The sequence below is a fragment of the Bidens hawaiensis genome, unplaced genomic scaffold (assembly GCF_021521415.1).
Source record: "Bidens hawaiensis isolate Kalapana, Puna unplaced genomic scaffold, B.hawaiensis_p1.1 tig00029186_1, whole genome shotgun sequence".
Classification (NCBI taxonomy): Eukaryota; Viridiplantae; Streptophyta; class Magnoliopsida; order Asterales; family Asteraceae; genus Bidens; species Bidens hawaiensis.
In genome coordinates this window covers 132,880-144,229 of record NW_027494813.1, presented here as the reverse complement: position 1 = coordinate 144,229, position 11,350 = coordinate 132,880, and the positions used below count along the sequence as shown (strand labels likewise).

Genomic DNA, 11,350 nt, shown 5'->3' with positions numbered 1-11,350 from the left:
AAGACATAAATGAAAATTGATTGGTTAGCTTATGAGGTAATTATTAAAGCTTTTATCTTGGAAATGACACAAGTTTTAATCTTGACATGCACATTTCATTTTGGATTTTATGAAAAGATGGGTTTACCGGTTGATCCGCCGGGTCACCAGGTCCGGGCTGACCGCCACCCGCAGAACCCGGCCGGGTTTTTAGAAAACTGTCCAAATACCCTTACCCGGCCCGATATTGAGACCGGTTCCCGGTCCGACCAGCCAGGCCGGGTTTTAAAACACCGATTTCATCCGCTTTTGCTTCCAGAATTATATTCTTCATAAATAGGAGGACATTCCAATTCGAATAGATCATCATCATGATAATTCTTTATTACGGCATCAGAACTTATTATAGCAAAATGACAAGGAAATAAAAAAATTGTAATAATAAAGTTGTATTAGTTTGTTTTTTCAACATTAACAAACGCTAATAAAGAATATATATTGATGTCAATGAAAGTAAGTTGGATTGACAAAGGATTATAGCCAAATATGATCGCATGTGTAAGAATCACAACTTCAAATAACTCCTCAAATACTTACGTGTTTGAATTTTGAACATATATTATATGCTATAAGCAAACTATTGTATATATATAATTTCATCATCATTATACTCTCAGTATATCCCACCAATAACAAAGCTATGGTAGAGTCCGAGGAGGGAAAATGTAGACAGCCGTACTCTACCCCGTATGAATAGAGAGGCAGTTTCCGGTGAGAACCTCGGCTCAAAAATAGTTTTGCATCAAGCTTTGGATATAAAGCACATAACACTCAACCATCCATGTACCCTTGTCTTTCGGCTATCAACGCCACCACATGATTCCTGATTAACCTTCCGCCACTTTTAACGTTATTTTCACGAGATTAGTAAAATAACATCAAAATTAGTGCAATTTCACTTTTGCCCACCCGAAAGTTCACACATATATCGATTATATGCGCACACTACAAGCAGGGCGCTATTGTATATATATAATTTATAACAACTAAATAGTTTACACAATTAAGGATTAAAACTATTAACCACCCCATGAAGGATATAATCTACAAATTTGACTCAAAACAATATTTCAAACAAACAAACAAGACCCGGTCAAACACATTTCAAACCATCAAAATCAATGAGAGCCCGTCGTGATCCTCCACCAAAAACCACTACCACCGTCCCCATGCAGGAAGAAAACAGTGTCCCGACCGCACGAACCGCCATCCCGTTGAACGTGGGTGGAGGAGTCAGAAAAAAAGCCGCGGGAATAAGACAATGGCTCCTGTTAGATTCCACTGGCCAAGGACAATTAGTCGAGGCCGGGAAGCACACAGTCATGCGACGAACGGGGTTACCCGCACGTGATCTTCGTATTCTGGACCCGATTTTATCTTATCCGTCGACCGTGCTTGGTAGAGAACGGGCTATTGTTATTAATTTGGAGCACATTAAGGCCATCATCACCGCGCATGAGGTGCTTTTGCTTAATTCAAAGGATCCGTTTGTTGCACCCTTTGTTGAAGAGCTTCAACAACGTATCATGCGACATTATTGCTCGGTTGCATCTCAGGTTATTCGTATTTCTCGAAAGTTTTGTATACGTTTCGTCATTTAGAGCTGGTTGAAATGTATGATTAATTTGATTAGGGATGTGCATGGTTTGGTTTGGCTCTGTTCGGGGCCAAAACCAAACAAAAAAACCGAAACTACTTCAGTTTTTGAAAATTTGAAAACTGTTTGGTTTCGGTTTTTCAGTTTTTTGGATTTTGCCATATGAGCTAGAAAATTTTCGTTAATTAATAACTAATTGATTATTATACGTTTGTGCTAACATATTAGATTTACATGTTTATTAAATTCTTAAAAATTACTTAAAATAAAAAATGAAAATTTATGAATTTGGTCATATTCGGTTTTTATTACATGAAAAACCAAAACCGAACCGCAAGTTTGGTTTTTCAAAAACACAAAACCAAACCATCAGTTTTTGTTTTTGTTTTTGTTTGGTTTTTTCGGTTTCATGGACATCCCTAGATTTGAACACAAATTACCATAACCGTCAAGGGTTTTGGCTCCGATAAGTAGTAAACTTGCAAATTCTGTATTGAACACATTCATAGGTAATTAATCTTCAGTCCTTACTATTTTAATGAAACATTAACAGGAGAGAATCATAAATTCTGATGATACACAATGGGCAAACATGTATGATGTAGAAGAACATAAACCAAATGATATAATAAGTGAACAGGAGGTTAAACATGAAGGAACACCTTCCCTTACAAGCCAAGATGGACTCAAGCTCCTTCGGTTTGAGTTCATTGCACTTGAGACCTGCATCGAAGCAGCATGCACTTCTTTGGATAAAGAGGTCAGACTTTCTATTGCTTGAGCTGAACTCGTTCTGACCTGAACAATCCATTTTATGTCCTCTTGTATTATCTAGGCAAGAACATTGGAGAAAGAAGCTCATCCTGCACTGGATAAGTTGACTTCAAAAATTAGTACTTTGAATCTGGAACGTGTTCGTCAAATTAAAAGTCGGCTGGTTACTATTTCAGGGCGCGTTCAAAAGGTCTGTGGGCTATACGAGATACAAATAAGTTACATTCATTTGAATATTCAGTTTATAGCGTTTGTGATGGATTTAGGTTCGGGACGAGTTAGAGCACTTGCTTGATGATGATGAAGATATGGCTGAAATGTATCTGACCAAGAAACTTGAGCAAAAGAAACTTGAGCAACAATATGAAAACGCTTCTGTGAGTCCTATAAACGAGCAAGATCGTGTGGATGAGCAAATTCTTCCGTCAGATGCAGATGATGGGTTTGTCTCTTTTTCTAATTAGGGGTGTCTATAGGTTAGTTTAGGCTGGTTTTGGGCTCAAACTGAATTAAAAACCGAAAACTCAGTTTATCAGTTTTTTAAGACGGTTCGATTTAGCTCCTTTTGGGGTTTGATTCGGTTCGGTTTTTTTGGCTTTACCATTTGGGCTTGACATCTTTGGGCCGAAAAAGAAGTAAGCCCAAAATAATGAATTTGGGATTTAATCTCTTTGTTATCATTATGCATTCGGGCTAGTATACCTAGGTTACATTATCCATTAAATTATTATAAGTTACAAAAAACTCAAATATGAAATGAAATGCGTACTTTCGTTTTATTCTTTTTTTAATTTTTTTAGTCACATCACATGCAAACTGAAGCTCGACTGATAATCCACTTTTTATGAAAAGATTAAATCAAACTATCAGTTTTTGTTTAGGTTTAGTTATTTTTTGGTTTTAGTCACATCACATGTAAACAGGCTAAGTCGAGCCTAGTAAATATATTTGTATAATAATAATAATATACAAATATATTAAATAAAAGTGATGTAAATAATATGCTCGTTTTGGCTCGCAAGCCAACTCAAGCTAGAAAAGTGAAGCTTGGACTCTGTTCTTTTGTTAGGCAAGCTCAGTTTAGGAGTAATTACGCATCTACTTCTACATTTATTTTATCACCCAATAATTTATGTTTATATCTTCGAATTAATTATTGTTACATTAGAATTCCTTTGGAAGACGATGACAACATACATGAAGTTGATCTTGAAAGATTGGACAGCCAACAAGAACGATTTTTCGGGTCCCGCGCAGTTGGAAGATACAGCCGCATGACTAGAACTAGCATAGCCCGAAACACGGTTAAACACCGTGATGTTGAGGAACTTGAAATGTTGTTAGAGGCATATTTTGTTCAGATTGATGGTACCATGAATAAGTTATCAACGGTACGAGTTTTGATTATTATTATTATTATTATTATTATTATTATTATTATTATTTATCTTCAATGTTTTAAAATTCACAAGATTTGTTAATCTTTTTAAACATGTTACATGAGCAGCTGAGGGAATATGTGGAGGACACAGAAGACTACATAAACATAATGTTGGATGACAAGCAGAACAATCTGTTACAAATGGGTGTCATGTTGTCAATAGCGAGTATGATTGTGAACGCGTTTGTGGTTGTGGTTGGAGCGTTTGGAATGAATATTAATATCGACCTTTTTAAAGGTGATACCCCGGCCGAAAAGGAATTGGGAATGCATAACTTTACGTGGACCGTTGGTGGTTGCACCACCGGTAGCATTTTCTTGTATATTATTGTTATCGCGTGGTGCAAAAACCAAAGGCTTCTAGAGTGACTTGAGTTCAAACGAGAACCATTAAATACTTAATGGTTTTTGTTTGAGGTGCATTTTATACCAAAACATGTGAAATAGTTGTCAAAATATGATTGGTTAATATCAAAGATATTGGCCACCTCACTGTAAGTACTACTCATAACTAAGGAAAAGAAGGAAAAAATTGTAAAATATTTCTAAATGTTTAGATCTAAATTCCACTTGCATTGAAGAGACTTTTGTACTCCTTTTACTCTTTTGCTTGTTATGGACTCACTTCAAACCATCTGTTCATTGTCAAGTAAACATCTTGTTAGGCTTAGTACCACTTAGAAAACAATATATCAATGTACAACTCAGCATAGCTTCTTTTTTCATAAGTACAACCCCAATGCAAAGAGAAACTAATAAAGGGTGAGCATGGATTGTAGAAGGATTGCTTAATTAAAAACAAATTTAAATAGGGGTTAGATTCAAATAAGAAGTTTGATTTTCCTAAGAAGGTTAGGAATGAGGATATTTTAGTCTAACACTTTAATATCAAAACCTACTTAATTACATTAATTTCAAAAACCCACTTACATAAAACTCACTTACATCTTCACTCATATCCTACAACTACCACCACTTCAACGCCCACCGCCACCACAACCGTCACCCGCTGCCACCACCTCGCCGGAAAAGTCCGAAAAAATACAATGGAAATCACTATGTAAAAAACACAATGAAAAAAAACACTATAAAAAAACACAATGATAAAAACACAATAAAAAAAATAATTGTATGACACAATGTAAAAAACACAATGATAAATACAATTTTGTAAAACACAATTTTGGTAAACACAATACGTAAAAAGCCCACTAATTTTTTTTAAATTTTTATATAACAATATGGTACTCATATAAAAGATAAAAAGACACTCGTTATTATGGTGAATTTGTTTTTTAATAAAAACATTGTAAAAAAAAGTTATGGACGTTTTAAAATGATGGGGGAATTTGGCATGTGTCTTGCATGTGAAGAAAGAAAGTCAACAAATGTGTTATTCCTTTTATGCTCTTCCTCTTATATTCACACTTGATTTTCACCTAAACTAATCTTAACCCTTCATATTAAACTTCTTATTATAACCTAACCCTTTAAATAGAATACATGAGATCCGCATAAAAACCCAAGTTAAATAGAATACTAAAAGATCCGCATACAAACCCAAGTTTATATCTTTTCTCATCTTTATCTCTCCTGCTACGTTATATTTAAGTGACATTATAAAAGTGGTTATACACGGTTTTTGCATTTCTTTCATTGGCATTAATTTTGTGTTAAACACATCATGATTGGTTGCTAGCATATAAAATTGTAATAATGATAAAGAAAAACATCATTGTTCATTCAAGTTATAAGAGAGATTAATTTTTTGAATTTATAGATTGAAAAATACCTCAAAATAGGTCGTGGAATGGCCTTGTGAATAATCAAAACTGATATCATCCTCCATTAATCCCTCTTTAGTGCACACTTTTAGATCCTTCTGCAAAAATAGAAATGAAAATAAACCATCATAAGATTTACAGACGTACACGTTAAAAAAAAATTATATATGTCATATGATATCTGATATCAGTTTCATTGTTTACACATCCGACACTCGATAACACTTATTCATCAGATATTGACAACATTGATATTCCGATCGATAAATAATCATGTGATACTATTTTAATCGTATATTATATAATATATAATCGAGTCAGTCAACCACTTATTTTGATTCAAAACAACATTATCAAACTATCTTCGAAATGAATCGAAAATAACCGTAGCATCAAACAAAATACTTACACTGCAAAAGGTGAAAAATGGAGAACTAGCCGTGTCATCAAGAGAAGCAGGCAGATCCTGCAAGTGTCTATGACCATAGAAACTTGTTTGTTCAAGAACCTTTCTTCTTTTCCTAGAAACAAACATCATAGGATCACAATAACCATCATTGTTGTTGTTGCTGTTGTTATTATATTCATCTTCATCTTGTTCTTGATGTTCTTGAAAATGTGGTGGGCCTGAAGATGCATCTGAAACCATGGACATATCATCATCATCTTCAACTTGTTCATCGTGTTCTTGATTGTGTTCATGCGTGGCAAATGCGTGTTTGCATGAGTGATCTAAGTAAAGGGTCCAACCAGATTCACACCCACTGCTTGATTCTTCTGAATCAAAAACATGATCCATATTTGATTCAAGAAAGCGATGGGAATATGAGATTGTGTTGGAGAAAGATAGAAGAGTGTGTGTGGAATCTGAAGGCTTATATGATAGGCAAATCCTGAAGTGGTTTTGTCGTGTTGCGCAGTGTGCAGATGGGTGAGCATGCGATTTCATCGGAAACTGCATCTTGTGTTGGTTTCAAACCAGAAATCTGGATATCAACTTGCTTTTTTAAGTATGTCTAAAATTCTTTCATTAAGCTGAGTCATACCTTTTTTCAATTCCATGTTTAAATATGCAAATAATATAATGCTCTAACAAATAAGGCTATCCTTTGGGATAAGGGTAAAATGTGAAAGAAGGGTGTCACGTATATAGGTAATGTCGTGATGGCCAGTTTCACTTTTTACATTAAATGAAATGTGGTGAAATATGGTGGTGGATAGAAGTGAAGGTAAATGATTCATTACATATTAATTATCGACTAAAACTGGGTTCGGGTCGGAACGGTTATGGGTTGGGAATGGGTTTCGTGATGGAATGGGTTCGGTGACGGAACAGGTTTCGTGTCAGAGCGGGTTTGCATTAGAACGGGCTTCATGTCAGAACGGGTTTTGAATCGGAACGGGTTTCGCATCAGAACGTGCTTTGGGTCGGTACGATTTCGGGGAAGGAGGGGGTTCGGGTATGAACTCACTCCAATGCGAAACCTGTTTCGACCCAAACCCCCATTCCGACCCGAGGCCGTTTCAACCTGAAACCCACTCCGACCCAAAGCCTGGTTAGACGCAAAACCCGTTCCGACCCGAATCCATCCACTCCGACCCGTTCTGACTTGGAACCCATGAACTAGTTTAGTGAGCTTGGAATAGCTTTTGATATTGGGCTCCACGTGATTACTAACAGGCATGGCAGATTGTATTTGCTAATTTTGGGTTATAAATGTCCAACCAAACACATCAATGATTTTCTAGAAAATTCTTCCCAATTCCAGTTCAAATTTCATTTCCAGTTCCTCGCAAAAACATTGCACAAACCAGACGCGCCCTAAGATCTGGATGGAGGTGGGATTTAAAATCTTCATTCACGCACAATTAATGATGAATGCGAACTTGATTCTCTTGAGGAAAGAAATGTGAACCCGATTCCTATATACAGTAGAAACTCTATAAAATAATACACTTGGGACCACCAAAATTTATTAATTAAAAGAGTTATTAATTAATCGATAAATTAATAATTATTAATTTATATATTAATTAATATTTTATTAATTTATAATAGAATGTTCTGACTCACCCAGAAGAAAATGTAGTTGCACAGTTGTTGACTGATGAAGAAATTATTGAAAGCGTTATTGGAATTAATAAAGATGATATCGATGAAGAAGATGATGAAAGTTCTACAATGGAGCCCCCTTCGCGAAACGAAGCTATTAAAGCGGCAATCACATTGAACAATTTCTTGTTGAGCTATGAGAAAACAACACCAGAAGTTCTTACCATGCTAAGGAAAATTAGAGACGAGATTAAAGGGGAAATTGATTTCAACAAAAAACAAAAGACAATTGAGTCATTTTTCAAGAAACCTTCATAAATCATTCATGTAATATGCTATATATAAGGAATTATTAATTTATATTTTATATGGGGTCTAAAGAAATTATCAAAAATGTATTATCTTATAATTTTAGCGAATTATTAATTTAGCACCCTATCCCCGAGTCGGGACTGGCAAAAAATATTATCTTAGAGAGTTTATTAAATAATCGAGTATTAATTTATCGAGTTTCTACTGTATATATGTGTATATATATATAGAAAGATATAATACAATAATCGTTATCGTACAAAAAAGTACGCGACCAAATAGTCCGTTGATTTCAAAAAACACAGTGATGACAAATTTGTAATTTCATTCAATTTCGTTTCCGTTCTAGTTAACCATCATCCCTAGTCGAGTAAGTTCTATGCGGCAATCACGTCATGTTCGTTAATCACAATTGAAATCAAAATCAAAATAAAGGGACAAATCAAAGTGAATTGCGTTATCGTTTTGTTTCTCGATTTCAATTGCAAATTACGTTAAACTCAATTGTGATTATTTTTTTAATTTATTGCTCAAAATTGAAAGAATAGAGCAACGGTTACCACACAATAACAATTGAATTAATTTAGTTCACAATTCTTTTGCAAAAGAATATGCTTTGAACGAGCTGACCATGCTGGAATAAAGTGATTATATTGATGAACATATGTAATTCACAATTAAATCCAACAACAGAGGTGTTCATATTTTGTTTTTTTTAACAACCAACATATGCTCAAATTAAATTTCAATTACGTTCAGTTACACACAAATCCAATTATGCTCAATCATTTAGCATGAATTGATTTTGAGCGTAATATGTGAGCGTAGTAGAACGTACATGAGCGTAACATGTGTGAAAGATTGGTGAGCTTATTTTTTAAACATCACACTCAATTATGCTTAGCGTAATTCAAAAATATATGATGAAAACTGAAACAAGTGAGGAGCATAATTCAAAAATACAAATTGAAAGCATAGTCTTCAAGGTATCTATACATATATTAATTATATGTTGATCAAAACATATACTTATGAAACTGACTGAAATTACAGAAAAGGACATTCCAAATAACAATTGAATAACATCAGCGGAACGAACATTGCAAAATCAGTAACTTCGGCAAAACAGAACAGATTTAGTTATATTATATGCAAAATCGTAATTCAAATTGATTTGATATCACTCGATCGTAATTTCTAACTATTCAATTTGATATGCAATTTTGTAGACAGAATATAATGAAAATTTTAAGCGCATGGAATGTGATGAAGAAATTGGACAAAGACGAAAATCTATCTGAAGCAATTAATAAGTGAATTGACGAATAATTCGACGCATCGATGAATTTGATTGAAAAATTAGATATAGGTTTAATTACGAATTTGTCACCACTTGAAATTAAAATCAACGATTAGAGGTGTTTGTACCTTTTGTACGATAAGCATTTTTGTACATTAACCCACCTCTCTCTATCTCTCTCTCTCTCTCTCTCTCTATATATATATATATATATATATATATATATATAATCTCACTCACTCTCTCTCTCTCTCTCTCTTTCTCTCTCTCTCTCTATATATATATGGCATGTATAGAATGAGAGTTAAGAAAACCCTATGTAACATCATTTGTCTAAAAATATATTTAACATATGTTGTTACATTTAATACAAAATATCGAAAAATTAAAAAAAAAATTGTTTCATAAGTGTTTTAATTTTTTTTAACTTTTAACCATATTTTTTATGAGGGAGAAAATGTAATTCTACTTTTACATATTTTATTAACTTTAATTGTGGATCACAATATTTAAACTTTAATTAAAAAAGTGGTTGAGAAGCGGTTTATAAAGTTTCTTCAACTCAAATGAGTTTTTATTTTATCATAACTCTCTCTCTCTCTCTCTCTCTCTCTCTCTCTCTATATATATATATATATATATATATATGGTAAGGTTAAAATGAAAACCTATTTGAGTTGTGAAAACCCGCGAAAACCCTATGTAACATCGTTTTTTTTTGTTACATGTAATATATGTTATAGCATTTAATACAAAACATCGAAACATCAAAAAAAATATATGTTTTGCTATTTTTTAACATTTTTTTACTAATTTTTATATATGTTTTCAAGAGAGAGAAAAAGTTATATTTATATTTACATTTTTTATTCACTTTAATTATGGACCACAAGATTTAAACATTAATTAAAAATATGTGGTTGAGAATGGGTTTCTAGAGTTTTCACAACTCAAGTGGGTTTTTATTTTATACTTAGCCTACATATATATATATATATATATATATATATAGGGTAAGGATCCTAAGAGAACCATTGGCAAATTGAGAACTTTGAGAATCATTTTGGACCACTAAAAAAACTCTCTAAAAAATATTAAAAAAATTATAAAATAAACAAAACCGAAAATTTTAAAAAAGTAAAAAAACCAAAATTCTTTTGTTTTATTCCGGTTTCATTAAAAAAAATCAAATTTTTTTTTCTTTTTAATTCATATTATACCTATACACATATGTATATTTTCATTTAATCTCTAGTTACGTAATATACACATATGTACATTATTATTTACCTTAAATTATACATATGTGTATAGGAAAAAAAATGTGTGTACATATTATACATATATGTATAATAAAAAAAACCGATTTTTTTTCTTTTTAATTCGTATCACACCTATACACATGTATACTGTCATTGAATCTCTAGTTATGTAATGTAAACATATGTACATTATCATTTACCTTAAATTATACATATGTGTATAGGAAAAAAAACATGTGTGTACATATATGTATATATTATACATATATGTATACGTATAATTTAGCTAAACCGAGAATTTTTTTTTTAGAAACCGGATGATAAATAAGAACTTTGGTTTTTTTACTTTTTTTATTTTTGTGTTTTTTTTTGTTTTATGATTTTTTTTTTATTTTTGGGTTTTTTTGTGGTCCAAAATGGTTCTCATAGTTCTCAATTCCCAAAAAGTTCTCACATGATCCTGATCCTATATATATATATATGCTTAAGTTCATGCGAGAAGTTATTACTGGTAGAAGTGCGAGAAATCAATATAGACTAATAGTTTATTATATGTTTTACATGCTTAAAAATAAATGACAAAGTTTTAATGTCAACATTAAAAACTTTCTCTTTATTTAATAAAACCAATAAACCATTAATTTCTCTCTTCAATTAAAATAACTAATCAAATTAATATATTTAAAAAAAATATAAAGAAATTATCTATTTTATAATTTATTTTCATTCTCTCTTGATTTCTATTCTACGCAGATACAATTTAATTATATGCCACAATTTTTTATATC

The 11,350-nt window shown here is 32.4% G+C and overlaps 2 protein-coding genes across 2 annotated transcripts; one reads left to right on the top strand and one right to left on the bottom strand.

Annotated features, from left to right (window-relative positions):
• The first annotated feature begins 1,187 nt into the window (after positions 1–1,187).
• Positions 1,188–4,220, top strand: LOC143578363 (magnesium transporter MRS2-3-like). Its single transcript, XM_077061962.1, has 6 exons — positions 1,188–1,595; positions 2,190–2,396; positions 2,472–2,600; positions 2,677–2,852; positions 3,579–3,801; positions 3,918–4,220. The coding sequence occupies exons 1-6, from the start codon at positions 1,209–1,211 to the stop codon at positions 4,218–4,220; spliced, it is 1,425 nt and encodes a 474-aa protein (XP_076918077.1). The 5' UTR covers positions 1,188–1,208.
• Positions 4,221–5,625: 1,405 nt separating this feature from the next.
• On the bottom strand, positions 5,626–6,779 carry LOC143578360 (uncharacterized). The gene is made up of 2 exons (XM_077061961.1): positions 6,045–6,779; positions 5,626–5,733 (listed from the first exon to the last, which is right to left on the bottom strand). Exons 1-2 carry the CDS (start codon positions 6,594–6,596, stop codon positions 5,626–5,628), a joined length of 660 nt encoding a protein of 219 aa, XP_076918076.1. The 5' UTR covers positions 6,597–6,779.
• Between the last annotated feature and the right edge of the window lie 4,571 nt (positions 6,780–11,350).

Coding starts and splice junctions, on each gene's coding strand:
- LOC143578363 (XM_077061962.1), top strand. CDS start 1,209: ATGCAGGAAGAAAACAGTGTCCCGACCGCACGAACCGCCATCCCGTTG. Junction 2,601..2,676: donor TTTCAGGGCGCGTTCAAAAG/GTCTGTGGGCTA, acceptor TGATGGATTTAG/GTTCGGGACGAGTTAGAGCA. Junction 3,802..3,917: donor CCATGAATAAGTTATCAACG/GTACGAGTTTTG, acceptor TTACATGAGCAG/CTGAGGGAATATGTGGAGGA.
- LOC143578360 (XM_077061961.1), bottom strand. CDS start 6,596: ATGCAGTTTCCGATGAAATCGCATGCTCACCCATCTGCACACTGCGCA. Junction 5,734..6,044: donor CATTTTTCACCTTTTGCAGT/GTAAGTATTTTG, acceptor CTATTTTTGCAG/AAGGATCTAAAAGTGTGCAC.